We start from the raw sequence: 20504 nt of genomic DNA, 5'->3' as shown, positions 1-20504 counted from the left end.
AATTGGATGTTTTAACAGAAATGCTGAGAGTCCCACAGCTATTGTAGCGCTCCCAAGTGACACTATAATAAGTATAAAATGTTGAAAATGCCATATTACAGCTAAATGAATTATTTAAGCAGGTTAATGACAAGTTTTACATAAAAGCATACCAAGGTGCGGTAACATCTATCCGTAAGGGGAGTAATGACAAGTCGAGGGGAGTTGCCAAGGTATTCATAGGCATATTTTACATTGCAGTTAATGATGCGGACACGAGCATTCTCGTGTTCCCAATAATATCGCAGTTGAGCGAGCCACTGAAAGTCTGTCTCATTTTTCACACCTGGTAAGAAAGTAAGTAGCAGGAGATATGAAAAAAGTTCTAGAAAATTGGATTTTCTGTTAGGTATAAAATAAATAATTTGCCAATATGAAATAGGACTGAATTTATGACTGTTTTCATACATAAAAAGCTTGAAAAATTCTTACAGTTCTTAAGGCCAACAAGGAAAGATAATGCAAGTCTATTTCTCTGGGTTACGGGTAACTCTATGTTAAATACACATGAAGAATAAAATTTTAAAAAGTTATGTACCGCTTTCAATCATCTCCATGACAACATCTCTAGCGTGCACATCAATAGTAACCAAAGCACCCAGTGTTGTTCGTGTCTGCTTAGATAATTTTCCTCTCACCAACTCTACAATATCATTAAGCTGAAGCTGAAGAGTACTGTAGTAATCCTGTAAACCCTACAAGAAAAAAAATGTCCAATTTGATTTAACAACCTTTGGACCTTAGTGTGCAATTAATTAGGGTTATGAAATTTTTTTCTTAGTGTGGATAGACATCTTAATAGAGATTGTTTAATGGACCATCTCCCTTCTCAGTCATTTCCCAAAGACCATCTCGTCTCTCATTTGCTATTATCTACCTACCCTGTAAAACTACAGCATATTGTTTTTTACATATTTTGAATCCAAGACCCATTTAGAGTTAATGAGAGTACTGACTTCAATGGGCTTGGGTCAGACCCTTACTGCATTTCAGCAGCTGTAAACGAACAGGAGGAACCTATGATCAGCCTACTCTCTGTGAACCATCTGCCTGTGCTCTCTGATCCATCAGTGGTTTTCAGACCACAGTTTGCAAACCTCTGGATTATATACATGAAGATTTCATTGAAGCCAATGGTAGGTTTGCTTAAGGAAAAGCTGTAGGATTCAGCTCAGCCTATATATTTTTTCAAAATTAATTTAGTTTGCATTTGTTTTATTGAAAGCAGTTTCAAACTTTATAAGTAGCAATCTTTACAAATTCTGTGTAAAGCAGAACACTTAGTTGAGAAGAATCCTATTTTAAGAAAATTATTTAAAGTTCTTATTCTTATTGGAAGTGCAATCTGAAACCACATTCATCTTTTTTAAACAGTGGATCCCCTAGAGAAAGAATTGAATAGAGATGTCTTTATTTTGATATTATCTACCTGAACTCCTTGTAACTAGTAGAGTAATAATTTTTAATTATTTTACAGAAAATTGGCTCGTAAACTACAATTAAAATGTTCCCATAAATAATGGTTCTGTATGCATATATGTGAGTGTGCTGTACATGCCCACAAACTATGAAAAGCTCCAGTGTGTCATGTGTACCTACCTCCTTTCTGATCCCTCCACATCCCTCTGATCCCTTGAAAGTACCACTGATTTTTAACACTTGTTAGAATGAGGACTGCGCTGGTATTTAGACTTTTCTAATAGAAAACTCGAAAGTAGCAGGAGGTTGCATATCAGCCTACATTTTTCAGAGTCCAATCCTGGATTCCTTGAATATAAAACTTCCACCAATTTCAATGGAACTTTTGAGTGCAAAAAAAATTCGGTATTTGGTCCTTAGGCAGCACTCTCTGTAAATCAGTTACCTGAGTACCCAGTGGGAAAGTAAAAAGTTGGCTACTATACATTATCCATCCATGCTAGAAGAAAGACAGGAGGGCATGGATGTGGTTTAATTAGGCTGCAACTTTATCTGCTTATAACATCTGGGAGTATCCGGCAAATTGTACAGTACAGGGAGGTGGAGGTTGGCTCTCTGCTGATCCAGACATAGGAGCCCTGCCACCTTCCTTGGCTCCCTGGGGCCAGGAAAAGGAAGGGGTCGGCTCTCATCTGAAGAGATGTAGGACTCCCAAATCCCCCTTAAATCAGCTCCCATAAGGGATGCTTTCCTTCAAATCCATTTCCAATCCATTTATCCAAAACTATACCCCTTGCATACCGAGTACCTGCACTGGATGTCCACTACTAGTATTACATATAAACTGCGACATGATAACCTAACCCACCTACTCCATCCCATCAGGTTCCCAGCTCAGGTGCAGAAAAGGTGAAAAAATTCACCTTACTTTTTGGTCAATCTGGCAGTGAGGGAAAAATTCCATTCCAGCCCCACAAAGAAAAGGGGCAACTAGCATAATGCCCACAATGAGTCAAAAGGAACAGGACCAGGTTCCCAAGTATATAGGTGCATGGGTGGCTGGTTCCAGCCTGATCCTGGTAAAGAGGGTGGCTGCATGGTGTATAAATACCTCTCCCATTTTTCCAGTCAGCAGGAAGGACAATGAAGTGACCTTGATCTGTCCCCAATTGCACCCTCCCCTTCTTGTCCATCCCTGTAAGTTTTTCCCCTTCTCTGTGCTGTTGCAAGGGATCCCGTAAGGGGTAATGCCCCTTTTCCTCCAGCTAGCCAGACCAAGATCCAGTTGCATAAAGGATGCAGTGGGCACATTCTTCAGAATTTGACCATTACCTAATATTCAAAACACCCAAAGACTATTTACACCTCTACGTTTTAAGATTAATTATCATTTACTTTATCCAACTTTATTTTGGGCAGGAGGAGAGACGAATGATTTAGCTGAACAAAGTACAATAACTGTTATACTAAATGTAAAATAAAAATAAAAATATTATGCTTCATAATACCTCCGGCCCATTGCAAATGGCTTCATGTACCTCACTTGTCCAGAACATTTGAGACACACACAGCACTACCTGTCCAGGCCACTCTAGAACCCACTGCTTTCTTTCCGTCTCAGGATATGCCTAAGGAGTTAAATACATCACATGATGGGGTCAGTGTAAATAACTGAATACGTACCACTGAGTATGCTCTTGTATACTATGAATCTATATGATGCCTTTAATTATACTCTTTGGAATGCTGGCAATATTATATTTCTATTTTTGAAATAAAATACAAAAAATATTTCTCTTAAATTGCTTTTCCTTAATTTTCTTCCTTTTTTTATTGCCAAATCATTAGATTTTAAAAGTCTCCCTATTAATTACTAGAATCTACCTAACATGCTAAATCACAAACAGAAACATTTTCTGGTTTGTGGTTTTCTTTTTAGGGAGGGCAAACCTGCAACAAGTATTTTGTTTACTTCTAATTTTTAATTAACTAAAAAAAAGATTGCAATACTGAAATAAACTCTACAAAATAGGATATCTTAGAAGATTAGGTTTCAGAGTAACAGCCGTGCTAGTCTGTATTCGCAAAAAGAAAAGGAATACTTGTGGAACCTTAGAGACTAACCAATTTATTTGAGCATAAGCGGTTAGTCTCTAAGGTGCCACAAGTACTCCTTTTCTTTTTGCGAATACAGACTAACACGGCTGTTACTCTGAAACCTCTCCTTACGATGTGTATGATAACCAAGTTGGGCCATTTCCAGCACAAATCCAGGTTGATTTGTGCTGGAAATGGCCCAACTTGATTGTCATACACATTGTAAGGAGAGTGATCACTTTAGATAAGCTATTACCAGCAGGAGAGTGGGGTGGGAGGAGGTATTTTTTCATACTTTGTGTGTATATAAAAAGATCTTCTACACTTTCCACAGTATGCATCCGATGAAGTGAGCTGTAGCTCACAAAAGCTTATGCTCAAATAAATTGGTTAGTCTCTAAGGTGCCACAAGTACTCCTTTTCTTCTTGGAAGATTAGTAATGTTGTCAGGCTTATTTTATACATTCTCGTGACCATGCAGGACAATTCTCAGTCCTGTTTAAGGTAAAACTCACATTGACCTAACTGGCCTAAAATTATAAGTCTCCCACCAAAAACTTAGACCTGATCCTGTGGCTTTCATATGCTTACATTACACTCAAGGCAAGAAGAGTTTTAGTGTGAGTAAGGCTTTTAGGAAAGCACCCTAAAATGAAGTAAGGACTACTCATATGTATATAGTTTTTTAGGAGGTGGCCTGGATCATATACTAGAAAACATACCAATCTTGATTCAGCAATAACATCATGTATACTCCTCAGCATAATATCTTCCACTTGGATCAGCCACTTCTCCACAGCACCTCGAGCTTCAGAAGTAGAAATGGTTGAAATCAGTTCCACTCGCTCACCTTCAGTGCTATACATTGCCTGAATATCCAGGTTAGGAAGGAAATGCAGCTTAGCAATGCCCTCAAAACACTTTTTCAAGTGAGGCTGAACTCTGAGAGGATCTTTTGTCTCTGATAGGATCTCCAACATTTCATCATTAGACAAGAAGAAAAAACTAGAAAAAGATTCACAAAAATGATAGAAGTACCAAGTTACTATATGTGTCAGCCCAACTATACAGCAAAACATAATTTCAATCATCTTTAGTTTTGACGTAATCAACATGCAGCCTACCGAGGAAAGAACAGGCGCTTCTTTTCAAGATAAGCATTAAGCCCTTTCATGATTTTGTCGAGAAGCTCGTTACATCCCTGAAGTTTCTCCAATAAACCTGTCAATGAAGTGGCAGCAAGAACCTGTAACAACAGATATATAATCTCCATAAGTGCATACAGTAAGTCACATACAGGGCACATGTACAAAGAAGGTTATTAAGGTAATAAATACATAGCACATGCTTTTATCCTTTAAGTCTTAGGTGTGAATGCAGGTATAGTTCAATTCATTGAGTATTTTTACTAGAAAATTATTAATAAAAATGGAAGGAAGATAAAATTCTTTTCTTTTGGGGCCAGATTATTTCTGAATCAATATATTACCTTAGGGTCTTTGACACAATACTTCATAATGTCCCTCCAGTATCTATCCACAGTCTGAAAGAGACGTCCCTCTTCTGGCATCTGTTGCATGATGTCCTCAGAAGAAAAGATGGGCTCCAAGTAAAGCCACTGAGCTTGCACTTTCAACCATTCATCAATAGTCTCCTGAATGCGAATAAGATGGTCTTCCCATTCCTTAACAAACATATTAAAATTATTGCCAGGATGTATTCATACCCCATAAAGTTAAAGAGAGAATCAAAAGTAAAGAAACCAAACCTTATGGAGAGCACAACATGTTCTGTCTCCCAAGGAAACTTAATATAAACAGAAAAGTAAACCACTAGGAGGATTAACGTTCTTTTCTATACATGCATTACTTACACAGTTTGAAAAGTCTAACCTTCCAGTAGACTAGTTTCCCAAAGTGCTGATAACGTCTTTGAATGGAGTTTCAGATCACTTCACTATTATCATCGTTTAATAATTTTATGTTTAGGTAACATTCATTATGATACTTGAAATCCTACTCACCTCTCCATAGCCAGGATAGTCTTGCTCATAGCAGAACTAGGACAGATCCATATTACAGTAGGGGGGCAGGATTTGAATGGTCTGTGTAAAGAGTACACACCACCTATGCTTCAGTGAGCCCATCGGTGTGTGGGTTCCCTGCATGCACTACCAAATGAGATTTTGGGATGGTGGCAGGGACAGTAGATCCACCAAATATTCCCCTGATGGGGGAAGGGTGTGCAATAACTACTGAGACTATTCTAGCCCTGAGGTTAGAATAACAGCGGCAGAGGGGCTCCACTCTCTGTTCAGCACCCTGAGGAACGTAATTCCTTCCTCTGCCAGCCCACCAGGAATCTCCCAGTGTACAGCCCAGCTGCAAAGGCATGCCCTGAGGCCAAAATTTGGCTCATAAAGACTAGATCACCGAGTACTTTCATTACAGATAATGAAGCCATTATTATAATCATCAGCAAGAAGGGTTAGAGAGTTTATATAAAATGTTGGTTTCCCAGATTAAAGTGATGAGGATATTCTGCTGCAGTTGGACTTGGCCCAGGAGGAAGAGAGAAACCATGACTGGGAGAATAAGGGGGAATCTCAATATTTAAAAAAAATAAAAATTAAAACAACTTGTAAAAGATTTTATTTAGAAACACCCATATCATCAAATTTTGAAAAATTAAATCCAACAATAATGCCACAATTATAAAACATTAGGCCAACTATATAGTTATCACTTGAATATAAGTGGCCATTTTTAAAAGCAAATAAACATTTTGCCTCTCATACCTTGATTTCTTTTTCAAAAGGTTTAATGAAAGGCGATCCTCTCATTGTTTGAGTTTTTACAATCTGATCATCTAGAATAGTCTGAATCTCATCCACTGCTGACAGAATACTAACTCCAGTCTCACGATAAATGCTTGTATGGAAGGAAACAGACTCCCATATTTCCATCATAGCGTGCATAGCTTTCTCTAAAGAAAACTCCTATTGTATAGAAAGAAGGAGATATTTTATAGTCACTGCACTAATTTTCTTTGGTTGACACATTCAATATATAATCTCACATACCCAGATAAATCTTACGAGAATTGTCACTAGTACTAACAGCATGACATTGTTTTCTTTTATTATTTTTCTTAACATTTCATTTGCTGAAGCATAACAAAATAATACAGTTAGGTAACACTGATGCTACAACACAAAAGTCATAAATGCAAACAAATTCAAAGTTATAGCCAACACTCCATCCAATAGGTCATGTTGTCAGTGACGAGCTCTCAACAGACGCAGAAAGTTATATACAACAATAAAAGGAGAAAAAATCATTAAAATAAGCCCCAGAAACCAACACAAAAATATACTTCGCTTTTCATTTGTTTCTTAAGAGATTTACAATCAGACCTCTGTGCTCACCTTACTTGCGCCTACACTTATGGTTTCAAATTGCTCCAGGTAAGGGGCTAGGTTCTGCTTTAAAACTTTTCTTAGGGTAGTTCCAGAGTCTGGAGTTAAATCATATCCTATTATATCTGACATCTGTTGCCAGTGGCGAGTCCTTATGCCTGGGTTACAAAGGATAGTCACTGTTGGGATATTTTCCTAGTTGAGAAAAAATTTGCAAAACAGAATTTCATCTATGTAAATACAAATTTTGCAGATAATGTGAATTATGATCCACCTATATTAGCTCACCCTCTTTCCCCTTTGCAGCTAAACTCTGCATTTCAGCTAATACATCCAGAGAAGTTGAATATTAAATGACCGTCCATAATATACGTCTACTATTATTTTCAAAACATAATTCCACATACCACTGACTCTCTGGAAGACGTGCCACTGTTCCTGATATCTAACAATCTTTTCAAACAATGTTTCTGTATCAATCTAAAACCTGTCTATTATAACACTTTCATCAGTGGATCTGCACTGATGATGAATTATAGATAATAATTTTGCTATTGTACATGCATTCCTAAGGGTGAAACAGAAGGCTTTTTACCTGCCAAGACCCAAGTTCAGATTTTCTCCTGAAACAACTCATGACATGAGTGACTTCAATTAATCCCTGAACAGTACAGATGGCTTCTTTCAAAGCACTGCTTCAGTTGTTACCAAACATTATTCATTAATTTTTTCTGAAGAAATACAGAATCATGAACCTAGGTCTTCGCAGGTGCATAAAAAAGTAACCAATTTTTGACTACATTTTGTATTAAAATGTACTTTCTTATACAATTGTTCTACTAGTAATCTGAGAAAAAATACTATTTTGTATCTGTGTATTTTTTAATTCCAGTTTATTTTTAAATACAAAAGGGGCACATAGTGATGCTTACAAAGCCTTTAGCTGCCTTTATGTCTAATTTTCAGAATTCCCTATTACAGTTCTTAGATACGCCTCAAAATCTGTTTCTTTTACTGTAGCTTTTTCCATGGCAGGAAGTAATCGTTTTATTATTTATATAACGTGTAAATTAAAAATATATTATTAATTCACTCTTTGGTTATTCATATACCTGAAAATTTGCCAAAACTTTAGGGGAGAAATCCTGGCCCTACTAAAATCAGTTGAAGTTTTGTCATTGATTTAAATTGGGCCAGGAATTCAGTCTAAATACATACTTGTTATCACTTGAAAAGCATGACAGAACCAACACTCCCATGAACACTGCATAGCAGGACTTGAAAAAAATTTGTCATAGCAGCTCACTACTAATATTTTGGGTTTGCTCCTTAGAAGAAGGCAAGTTCAGCATCACATTTAAATTATGAAGATGGCAGCGAAGAATATCTTGATGAAAGAATCCAAATGGGCATTTGCGTGTCAATACATTTTGACCTAGACTGCACCTTCAGGTGCACTGAAGAGGCACCATCTGTCTGCTCAGCAAGCAAAGTTTCCTGATTCTGGCTGAATCTCATGCTGATCACACTGATGTAACTGCACCAACATAAAGTGGGGCTTAAACTGGTGAAGTTTAATCCAATAACTGAACAAAGCAAACTGTGCCAGTTTAAGTCCTATTTTGCACAGATGCCACATGTCTACATTAAGGGTTTATATTATGAGTGTATTGGGGCTTGTCTACACCTACAGCATTTAGTGAAGGTGCTACGTACCCCAACGGGAGGGCTTCTCCCAACAGCATAGGTACTCCACCTCCCTGAGAAGTGGTCGCTATGTTGACAGGAGAAGTGCTGTCCTCACCATGGGTTAGTTTGTATAACTGATTTTCCACACTGCTGAACTAAGTAGTTGTACTGACATAAACTGGTAGTGTAGGCCAAGCCTTGATGTAGTTGCATTGGTGCAAATTCCCTTAATGTAAACAGGGAATCATCAGCCACAATTCCTCCTGTGCACCCTGATGCAGCAGCTTGATCTCTTTGAAGAAGTGCAGCATCCTCCTCATTCTTCTCCTGCTCCCATCCCCAGTCCTCTCTTCCCACTTCCAAGTAGCGACTGCCCATAAACTGTAAGTGGAGTACAGACCTACACTCCCCTAGCCACATCCTCAGCCCCTAGGCCTGATCTTTCCAGGGTCAAAGGGGGTGAAGTGAGAAAGTGACTTCTTCTCTTCTCCTGTGCACCCACTCAGGAGCCAGAAACAATCTGACCCTTAAAATATATCTATATCAATCATTCAACTTTCCACAAAATTCAGTCATTCACAAGGGGTTTCCCCCCTTCATTTCTGTGAATTATCAAGTTACTACTGTAACCAAAATGGATGTTTCAGATATTGTAGTATCTACTTGGATGAGTAATGATCTTAGGATTTGCCCCTTAGTGCTAGTATTATTATCAATTTTTTTTAACCTTAAAGTCTTTGATCTGTCCCATTACTGATGAACACATTATAATAGTTCGATTTTCCTTCTTTTCTTCTTCCAGCTTCTCTTCTACTATGGCTCTGCGATGCAGTGTCTTCTTCTTTTCTAGCTCTGCTTTCTTCTGCTTTTGTTGAAAAAGCTTCAACATCTTGTATATCTCTCGAAAAAACTCATCTACCTCAGTCTCCATGCTTTCCCCATTCAGGTCCAGGAAAGCACCATCCATCCATCTGAGACAAAAAACAAAATTATAATGCATCTTATACAAGAATCAGAATGACAAATATATCATGTACCTACCTAAAACACATTTTTAAATTTTAAATATACTATTTGTATCATAAACAGAAGTTTAAAAAGTTAAAAGAAACTTTTTAATGGATGTGCAGCTAATGTTTTTAATTCTGTCATTCTCTACAAAATAATAATAACAACAACCAAGAAAGCACTCACAGCTGTTTAGCATCAGGGCTTAGTAGCATCAGGGCTTTCACAGGGTATAGTCACTAGAAGGTAACTACCATCTTGGATGGGTATGTACTTGGGGTGGCTAGTCCCTCCCCCCACCCTCGGCTGCTCACACCATTGCGGCTACATTCTATTTTTAGTGCAATAGCTCAATCAGAGTCAGAATGAATGCGTCTCCTAGAGCTGGAAATTATACCTCCAATTAGGAAGTGTATACCCATTTTCACACACTTTAGACCTGTCACTATTATAGCTTATACAGCAGTATTTACCCACCACAGGTAACATCATAATTTGAGCAGGTCTACATTCCATTTTGGGAGTGCAGACAGCCTCAAAATTGAATTCTGTTATATAAATATAGACAGTGTCCCAGAGAAGTATGTTTCGGATGCCCAACGCAACCAGCAGAGAGGTAAATCTCTGTGGAGTGGGGTGGGGCGGGACTGGGGAAGACACAGTTGGTCCGACTGAGCCATGTCCCCCGCAACCAGAACCCCCCCGATGAGCTCCACTCCCCCTGCACCTGGACCACCCCGATGAGCCATCCGCACCAAAATCCCCACCCTATCCTTCCTCTATCCCTGCATGGCATCTGGAGCTGGGTCAGACCCACCCTCAGATTTCTCCTCTGGCTGTAGGAAGCTCTGCAAACTCCCCTCCCCCTCCCCCACCCCTGCCCCACGCGCTTCCTGTACCTGTTGCTCCTCAGCTACACTGTACACTGAGGAATCACTGTCCAGGGAGCTGCTCCCCCATTCACCCAACCCCTGTGCATCCAGACCCCCTCGTACCCAGACCCTCCGACTGAGACTCATCCCCCCTGCAACCAGAACACCCCCCGCCCCCGATGAGCCCCACTCCCCCTGCACCTGGACCACCCCGATGAGCCATCCACACCAAAATCCGCACCCTATCGAGCCCCAACCAGCTGCACCTGGATCCCCACCCCCACTGAGCTCCACTCCCCAGCATCTGGACCCCCACTGAGCCCCCCACACCCGAACCCTCCCTACCCCCGCTGAGCCCCAACCATCTTCACCTGGATCCCCTGCAGAATCCCATTACCGTTGCACCCAGAACCCCCCAACAAACCCCTGTACATCCAGATCCGACTGAGCCACACCCGGATTGCCCCACACAGAACCCTTTCAACCCATACCTGGATCCCACACACACTAAGCCCCTCCACAAATGAATCCTACCTTGCTGAGCCTGCCTGCCCACACCTGGTGCACCTGGCATGGAGGGGCAGAGTTCTGGGGTGTTTCTGGGGCAGGCCCAGTCCTTGCGCTATGTTAGGGTTGCGTGCAGATTCACTGCTTAGTCAGGGTCCGGGGGGGAGAGGGAGCTTCACAGTGATCTCCCACTTCTGTGCAGCCAGTGGCCTGTGCTCCCCAGTGCCATGCTGGAGCTTCCACATTTATTTGACAAATAAAATTTGCAGAATTTTGTATAATTTTAAAGTATTGTGTGCATAATTTTTAATTTTTGGAGCAGAATGCCCTCAGGAGTAAATGTAACTACAATTTTTATATTCCAATCAATTTATTTTATAATTATATGGTAAAAATGAGAAAGTAAGCAAGTTTTCAGTACTAGTATGCTGTGACACTTTTGTATTTTTATGTCTGATTTTGTACGCAAGTAGTTTTTAAGTGAGGTGAAACTTGGGGTACACAAGACAAATCAGACTTCTGTATATCTATACCTGGATAGATATAAACACAGAGATGAAAATATTCACATGCAGGAGTTAAGCTTCAAAATAGCTCACATATCTTGCATGGAAAAACAAAAGCAACCTGAATCTTTTAGCCTTTTCCTTATTTAGCTTTAAGACTATCAAGTACATAATTACCGTTTTTCTGTTCGTTGCCATTTCAGTATAAGAACAAAAAGTTTCTGATAGGGCTCGATATTAACTTTTAAACTCTCGAGAACAGGATACTCAGTCAACTCCCACTTGAAGAGAGTTTCTTCTTTATTAATAAAAGCTACTGTTTCCTCAGCTTCCTGTATGCGTTTCTGCAATGCTCTCATGTCAGTCACATACTGAAATCAAATGATTTTATATCTTTTGAAAATTATTCAACTTATACTATGAATAGACATAATTACATGATACTAAAAGAGACAATAAATCATTGACTTTTCAAAATGATAAGTAAATTTGTGAGAGTTACAAGATACTAGCCTCATGCTCTTTAACAAAGACAATAACATGGTCCTCAAGCAGATGGACTGAGTTTTTCCACAATGAGGACAGTAGATTAATGCTCAGAAAAACAAAATAAGCATAATTTTACTCTTCTCAAACTAAAGCATTGTAAAAAAGTGTTCTCAAATTGTTTGCGTTTCAATGGTACATTGTAACAAAAAGAACACATATTATTAACTTCTCTGTAGTTAATATGTAGTCTTGGCAACTGCGAATCCCAAGTTTAAACTAGTTTCATGCTTTGAGATAATTTTTTTTAAATGTACTTAATTACTCAGTGAAGGAGTCAGGAATCTTCCCGTTTAAGCAATTTTTTAAATTCAAAATATGGCAGGGAGTGTTTAGTGATGAGGGAAGGGGACTGGGACATCATGAAGTTTCAGATCCAGCATTAAGTCTACTGTTCGTACAGAATGGTGTTTTGAGATTTATGTAACTGGACAATTCCTAATGAAATTACTGACTGAAAACCCCAACAAACCTAACTTAGTGGTTTAATTTCCCAAAACTAAACATACTAAAATCAGCTACTGAAATCATGGCCCCTGTGAAGTCAATGGCAAAACTAACATTAACTTCAGCAGGGTCAGGATTTCACCAAGAGTGTTTGCACAGCCTCAAAAGCATTTGCTTCCATATCTTTAATATTACTTCACTCTGTGACTACCTATTAACTGATTTAAACAACGTCCTTATGGTAAATTTCCCCTCCAATCAGAATATTAGTGCACTATGGTAGTTAGCGTGAAAGTGGGTGTCTAATGACTTTCATCAGCATAACAGTACAGCAATAGAGCTTTAATATTTAACTTTGTGTTTGCTAAATCTTTTTTTAAAATCATAATCCTATTTCTTGTATTAAGCATATGTGACTCTTTGAACCCCCTTTATACTATGTATCAGACCTGTTGCATGCGATCCAGTTCTGAGAATTCCGTAAACTCTTCCATACAGCGTGTCTGCCTTTCTAGTTCCAAAATAAGTTTCTCACGTTTGGCCAGTAGTTCACTTTCACCTTTACGTTTAGATTGTTCGATCACCTATAAAATAGATAATTTAAATGTGTTAAAAGAAAAAAAGCTTGCAGTAGACATCTGAGTGATCAAACATGTTGCATCAATGTTTTGTAAATAAGAGTTATCAGCATGGATAAAGAGAAAATAAATAGTACAGACAGATTATTTCCCTTGCAATAACTGGAGTTCTTATAGAAGCTTTTGTCCACAATGATCCTACTATGGGTAAGTGGCTTGCAGTTATCCCTCAAAAAGATAGGTGAAAGGAGTTTTATCTAAATAACAACTGTAGAAGAGTCCGGCAGAGCAAATTAGGCATCTGACCTAGAAGTTGTGACAATGGACTAGTGATTGGTAAACGTATGAACCTAACCACAAGTACAAATTTCAGAAATAGGCACCTCTCTGAAACAAGCCAGAGATGTCAACTGGGCCCGAGTAGAGTGCATCCTAATTTAAGAGGGAAGAGGTAGTTTATTTAAAAAAATTGGAAATCTGAATGCAGTCTGCAAGTAGAACTGAGCAAATAGTTCATTTTTCAATTCAGGGACTGAACTGAAAACCAATAGGGCCAGGTCTGAGCCCCATATAAAAAGGAAATATGGTATTGCAAAAGCTGAAAACCAAGAACATAAGACTTCTCTGAAGCATAAGATCTGTGATGAGATGGACTCCTTCCAAAGATACTCTCGGGAATCAGTGTAGGTGAAGGCAGAGATCTCGTATGAAAAGTGCTCCTGCTTCCATGCAAAAATGATTATGCAGATGAACAGAATTACTCTAAAGGGGGAGGCAATTCCTGAGCTGTAGAAATAGGAAAAGTCTCAGCCTGACAGCATGAGGTTGGATGCAGAGAGACTCTTATCTTCAGAACCTTGGGCTCCAATACCAGGAGTCTCCTGGCTACTGAAGAAAAAGGAGAGACAGCCATCAAGGGGGACTCCAGTTCTGGAGTGATAGTAAGGTCTGCAGGAAATGTAAAACCAGCCTTAGTAGATGAAGGAGACTGTACTGACAATGGCAGGGCTCTGTCCAATGGTACAAATACTGGAGTCTCAGCAGAAATCTTGTCAAGATGTGGTACCAATAACAATGGGGCAGAGGAAGCAAGCATGGTACCAATGTGCTTACAAAGGAGCCAGTTTAGACAAGTAAGCAAGATGGTTTTTAGCCTTCTTGGTCAGTACTGGAAATGGCGACCAGTGCTGTGCCCTATCTGGAGATCTTTGCTCCTTCGGTCTTGGGCAGGAGGAGTCACTGACTGAGCTGAGGAGAATGGACAAGAAGGCTTGATAGCAACATGAGGTCTCATAGAGCTAGCAGATCACTTAGCCCCCAGAGTGGAGTTTCTTCCTGTTTCAAAGCTGGTTTTGTTGAGTACCCCAGCTACAAGAAACTGCTCCTTAGGTGATACCTCAGAGTCAGACACACTTCATATTGACCTTTCTATAAAAAATAATTTTGAAACAAGCATCACAAGCCCTATCTGTGAGCTCAGTAAAACAAATACAGATGGTACACATGCTAGGGATATGAGACTCCTCTAAACAAAATAAACATTTTGTACATACATCACTGGGGCATAACAGTCTTTTAAAGCCCAAAGATTTGCTCTCTGCCTTCAGATGTATTCCTCAATACCAAAGTAAGACTCAAAGAAAGAAAAGTGCTTTGGATTTTTTTCACCCAACAGGCTTAAATAAAACTTTTAAAAAACTACACAAACTCTAAGCTCACTAACTATAACCTTAAACTATCTAAGAGTCATGGGAAAGCATGGGGATACTATGAACTCCAACTTGCTACCATGGGCAGTGCGAAAGAACTACAATGTGAATCATGTGGACTATTGCTCGAAGAAGTGGTGGAAGATTAAGAAAGTAAACTATTATGGACCAGGATCACAGAAAAACAACAACAGTTGCATATTCTTCATTAGTAAACTTTAATAGAATAATTGGAATTCCTAATTCTTATTTATCTAGAGAACAAAGTCATATGAAAAAATTAATATCCGGTACATTTAGAAAGAAAATAAAGCAATAATTTCTTCATATAGCAATGGTTGAATTTTTAAAGGGCCTAGATAAATCCCTCACATATGATGGTGATAAGCGTGCATATTAAAAGGATGATATTCATTTCTCATGCTTCAAGGCACAAACTTTTTTGGGTCTGGAAGGAATTTTCCCCATTGTATAAAGTATTACACAATTGGCTAAGTGCATTCTAGTGAATTTTTATCTTCCTCTGAATTATCAGGTATTGACCACAGTAGAAGTAAGATACCAGACTTGCTAAAGACTTTAAGCTCAAATGACAGTTCTAATTTTCTATATTTGTAGCCTGCTGGTACTTGCTAAATATCTAATTATTATAGTCTCCATTAGTGCACTGGCTTCTTATAAATACATAAACCTGGTACCATGGCATTTGAGCGCCTTATAATGAATGTTATTATACACATTTGGACTAGACAACAGTTATCAGCAGTGAAAATAAATTATTCAAATACTTTACAAGGCCTAACAAATTAGAATATATAATGTACGAATAAAATATCTTTACATCATCATGTTCATCAAAGATGGGATTAATCTTCTGAGGCCACAGTAGGACTGTTGCATTCAGTGCCAGATCTTCAGGAGCAAATATAAAAACATCTAAAAGGTAATTCATTCGCCTTTCACATTCCTAAAAAAGAGATTCCACAAAAACTTGTATTTCAAGTTTGCTTATAGTATAAAATAGGATAACTGAAAATATTTATGAAGGTAAAACAGTGAATTCAGACCCATAATCCCTTGTTCCTCGTTATCCTGATCCAAGGATGAAATCCTGGCCTCATTGATGTCATTGCCAAAACTCTCATTGACTTCAGTGGGTGTCCCAGATTTCGCCTCAGGACTATAAATTATCAAGGAATTGACCTCTCATTGCTTTGAAAGGCAATGTAACATGGAAAGTTCGTATGCAGAATCTTAGCATGTGTCTTCTCTGAAACTTGTTCCCCCTATAGTGATGACATCTCAGCTGCTGGGTACTATGCTTCTTGAGCTCTCCTTTTTTAAGGAGCTATAATAATATAGGCAATATAAAATTACCTGTCGTTGTGTAGTTTCTTTTAAGTCAAATGAAGTTCAATTTTTAAAAAATTAGAAATCTATTAGAAGAGCATAAGATATTCAAGTTTATGCCTCCCTTAATGTGTAAACTTCTCTTATCTGACCATATTCTATTAACTTAATGTCTGTGTGAGGAAAGCCTACTACTTAGCACATATGCTCATCCTGCAGCATATGTTTTGTTTGTCATAGATGGCTTCAGCATCAAAGTGGAAAATCTGATCACAAATCACCTTGACCCACAGTACAAAACAAATCAGAGAGCCACTTGCCCTCTGAGATTTTAGGACTAGTGTGGATCTGTAGTGTTGTTTTAAATTCCTTTCTTACACAATTTGAAATATAATATTTCCTATTTTTCCTCCAAGAATAAACAATCACAGCTCAAACACTAAATAGAAGCATCCTCTTGTCAATCCCATCCAAACAATAAAAGGCTCATCTCTGACAATTACAGACAACATTTTAAACACCAGAGGCTGGCTGCAGCTGTAAAAAACCTGCACATTAACAAAACTGTATGTACCAACTGGTACCTTTTTGTGTCCCTAATTATCATATTTACACACATAAATGTAGTTTAATATGTGAGTGTGTATTTTTTGCAGATACAATCAGCTTCTAGTTTTTATAAATTTGGCCTTTAAAGTCAGGACCTAGAGATAGTCTTTAACTTGAGTCTCCTTCAAAAGACATACTGTGATAAAAATAAAACTTCAAGTCCAGCTCATTTGAGCTATAATTGAAGGAAAATCCTGCCCATCCTCTTCATGCATGTAAGCAGAGGGGGAATAGGGGTTAGATGTATAAAGTTCACACAGAGGAAGCATTCATCTTGTGTTGCATGGATCCCAGATCTCCATGGTGTCCTTAAGCTCCAGTTAACCAGAACTTTTAGTTAATCTGGGTACAATGTACTGTATATTTAGACAATGCCTAAAAACATATAAAAACATGCTATGTAGCAAAGATCTAGATACAGGTCAGGGACAGTGGACTTGTCATTGCACACAGTCACCAGCTCTTTCCCACATGTGAGGGGAACTCAGAGTATGGAGGACATTCTAGCCCAGTGGCTGGAGCAGCAACTGTGGAGCAGGTCCATTGTTACAGGAGATTTTTGATACCCAGCTCCACAGAAACTCTCCAGCGTACAGGACTGGAGAAGAATTTAAGCCAAAAGAAATATAGACATTTACCTGGATTTTTATGAGCAGTGCCTGAATACCTGTGGTTTTTGCCTTTTCTACATAAGCTATCATTTCCATCATTTCTTCTGTGGTCTCAGGAACTTTTAATGCACGCTCTTTAATTGTTTCAAATTCCTTGCATATTCTGTAAAATCGTATGTCAAAGTTTAAGATTTTGTTTAACTTGGTTTCTAGCTGAGCCATAAGACCAGCAATATGTGTATGACAGTTACCAAGCATTCCTGGAACTATCATTCCAATTATCTCTTTAAAATCACTGGGCCAAGTCCATCCCTGGTGTAATTCTGTGATTTCAATGTCACAGTGAATTTGGCCAATTAGCTGTAAGAGTCATATACATCCCTTTACTTTTACCCTTCTAGTAATTCTTAAAATATTTGTTATACAGTTGTTGCAGAAAAATGTGTTTTTTTTTTTAAATAAGTACATTGAAACTTAGGGCCATATATTATTCATTCTCTCTCTCTCTCTCTCTCTCTCTCACACACACACACACGGTCTGCTTTGCATTATAAGAATGTAACCCCATTTTGCCATTCTTGTGACATGGCATCATAAATTTTGGATAGTATTTGAGAATTTTATCATGTCATCATATAGTTTGATTTATTTCCTAACAGTTCATCCCTTACATATATAGATAATCTATAGATGTCTCTCATGTATACAGAGCTTCAAGAAATCTAGAAGTCCCTTCCTCTGGCCAATTCTGGCACTTTACTCTTGGGAAGCCAGGAATGCAGTGAAGTAGATCTCTTGCCGGGCAGTTTCCCCAAAACCTGCCAGCTCTGATAAAAACATTGTGCTCTTGCTGGAGTTAGGGCCTGAAGTCCAGTAAAGAGACACCAGGCAATGCAACTCCCCTGAGATACTACTGACTTTCAGTTAACCAGGACTTTTGGTTAATCAAGGGAGTAAAGTACTGTATATATTTATACACTGCCTAGACAACACAAATGCAACTATGTTAAATAATATTCCTGTCCAAGAAAGTGGCGATTTATAGCAAGAAAGTGTACTCACTTTTCATTTTCCTCTCTGTGATTAGCAACTATTCTCTCCATTAGTATATTTGCAAAGCTTTTTGCTTTATCAGTCAAACCCTGTTTCAAATCATCACAGTCCAAACGTACCATAGGGAAATGAGCTAGTAGTGGCAAACTCATGATTTCCTTAGCAAGGCTGAGAAACTCATCTATGAACTTCAAAATGACATGTACACATGTTAAATTGCAGAAACATTCTTTCAAATATTTAGATCTATGAATAAGAGTTATAAATTATTTAAAAAGCTTTAAAAATAATACTTTATTCTGATTACCATATTTATTCTGAAAAAAAAATCCACTTGTGGATACCCAATATGGTTTTTGTGAGCTTAATGGCTGTACACCTATTTTTCTCTATTCTATTTTTTTAATTATTGCACAGAAAAATTATGCATAAAATGTAGAATTAAAACTTACAGCAGTATATTCATCAAAATTGTGTTCTTCTGCTTCAAAGCTCTCTATTCGTGTGTCTGCTGTACCATCTACAAGCCAACCATACCTTTCAACTGTAATGTAATAATCACATTGAAACCACAATGCATGTACATAGAAGTAGGCTAATTATTTCACAAAATTCACTTCAAGTACTAACATTCTCATACAAAATGCAGTCTTAGCTCACTTACCATATCTTTCAAAATGTTCTTTTGGACCTTCCAAATTGGCCTGGATTGCTCTCTTCAGTGTAGATGAGGCCCAAGCTATGACATGGTCAGCAAGTTCAGTGTCAAGGGTTACAGTGGTGGGCCCTCCAGCTAGCCAAGAATGTACTGTTTGAACATTCTAACAGAAGCAGAAAATGACAATTATATTAAAAAAGTAAAAGAACAACAATACAAGATTTAGATACATGTTCCTAAAATATAACTTGGAAAGGTTTTTTTAAAACTGGGCTTGCTGCTATTATTTATTTGTGTTGCAAAATCACCAAGAGCCCCAACCAAGATCGGGGCCCCATTTGTGCTTGGGACCACGCGTACACATGCACACCGAAACTCCCTGCCCCAAAGAGCCTACAATCTAAACAAATAAGATGGACAAAAATGTATTATTTCCACGTTACGGATGAGGAACAGAGGCATAAATAGATATACGGCACCCAACATCCTTACTCTGTGGTTAGCCCCATTGAAATCAATTAGGCTACTTCCAGAGTAATGTATCACTCAGTATGAATAAAGTTGTTGGAATCTAGCCTTCAGGTACTTGCCCACAGTCACCCAGGAAGTCTGTGGCAAATCTCAAGTCCCAGTCCAGTATCTTAACTATAAGACTTTAAACCCTCACACTTTAATTTAAGGGACTAGAGGTGTTAGCTATTTAATAGATACATCCTTTATCCAAAATGTTAGTCATTTGAATTAAGTTGATGATAACAACAAAAACAAAAGAAAAAACTCAGACTTTAAAAGTAAAAATCCCTCCTCCTCTCCACCACTTAGTTCTACAGTCAGCAGAGTCTTCTATGACAAACATGACCGGAATTACTAATGTTAAAAAAACAAAACAAAACCCAGAATTTTTACTTATTATAATTAAAACACTTTCAGGCAGCCTAAATACATGAAAAGAACAAAATAAAAAAGGATGAGGGGAGGACACGACCATTTCTTTTTCCTTTAAGGGTCACCTTTAAGTTAAAATTCACCTTTAGGGGCAAGCTTCAGCCTGGCTTTCACCTATATTTGTGTGAATATTGCACATGCACATACACAGCCCTCACTTTACAGGTGTAAACACACATGTGCAAATGTTAAAAAAAATTCTAACATCTGTGCACAAGCAAGAAACAGTCACCAACTTTTTCCTGTAACTGTTGTTCCTCAACTTGTGTTGCACATATCCATTTGACTGTAGGTGCGCACGCACCTTGTGCACAGTTATCAGATTTTTCCCTCAGCAGTACCTGTCGGGGTGGCATACCCTCTGTTGCCTCATGCCATTGCATGCAGATATGAAGGGAGAAGTCGCTCCCAACCCCTGATAGTTCCTTCTTATAGGAAACAGA

General features: G+C 38.4%; 1 protein-coding gene across 14 annotated transcripts in view; it reads right to left on the bottom strand.

Moving 5' to 3' along the window:
- Positions 1 to 20504, bottom strand: part of DNAH12 (dynein axonemal heavy chain 12) — a 179419-nt gene that overhangs the window by 131551 nt on the left and 27364 nt on the right. For 10 of the 14 annotated variants that reach the window (XR_013636030.1, XM_073351485.2, XM_078853600.1 and 7 more), the window contains exons 10-25: positions 19123 to 19279; positions 18911 to 19002; positions 18468 to 18646; positions 17433 to 17568; positions 15677 to 15802; positions 12998 to 13132; positions 11733 to 11926; positions 9390 to 9633; positions 6983 to 7168; positions 6353 to 6553; positions 5045 to 5239; positions 4680 to 4801; positions 4278 to 4560; positions 2967 to 3086; positions 578 to 734; positions 153 to 325 (exon numbers count right to left, since the gene is read on the bottom strand). Coding sequence is in view for 13 of the 14 variants with exons in the window: in XM_073351485.2 (XP_073207586.1) it covers positions 153 to 325; positions 578 to 734; positions 2967 to 3086; positions 4278 to 4560; positions 4680 to 4801; positions 5045 to 5239; positions 6353 to 6553; positions 6983 to 7168; positions 9390 to 9633; positions 11733 to 11926; positions 12998 to 13132; positions 15677 to 15802; positions 17433 to 17568; positions 18468 to 18646; positions 18911 to 19002; positions 19123 to 19279 (2700 nt within the window). In the remaining variant the exon portion in view is untranslated. Of the gene's footprint in view, positions 1 to 152; positions 326 to 577; positions 735 to 2966; positions 3087 to 4277; positions 4561 to 4679; positions 4802 to 5044; positions 5240 to 6352; positions 6554 to 6982; positions 7169 to 9389; positions 9634 to 11732; positions 11927 to 12997; positions 13133 to 15676; positions 15803 to 17432; positions 17569 to 18467; positions 18647 to 18910; positions 19003 to 19122; positions 19280 to 20504 lie in introns of those variants that run through there. The other 4 variants (XM_073351486.1, XM_073351487.2, XM_073351488.1 and 1 more) reach the window with 4 other exon arrangements.

This window comes from Lepidochelys kempii, chromosome 7 (assembly GCF_965140285.1).
Source record: "Lepidochelys kempii isolate rLepKem1 chromosome 7, rLepKem1.hap1, whole genome shotgun sequence".
NCBI lineage: Eukaryota > Metazoa > Chordata > Testudines > Cheloniidae > Lepidochelys > Lepidochelys kempii.
The sequence above is the reverse complement of the archived record's forward strand: the minus strand, read 5'-3'. Positions and strand labels throughout refer to the sequence as shown.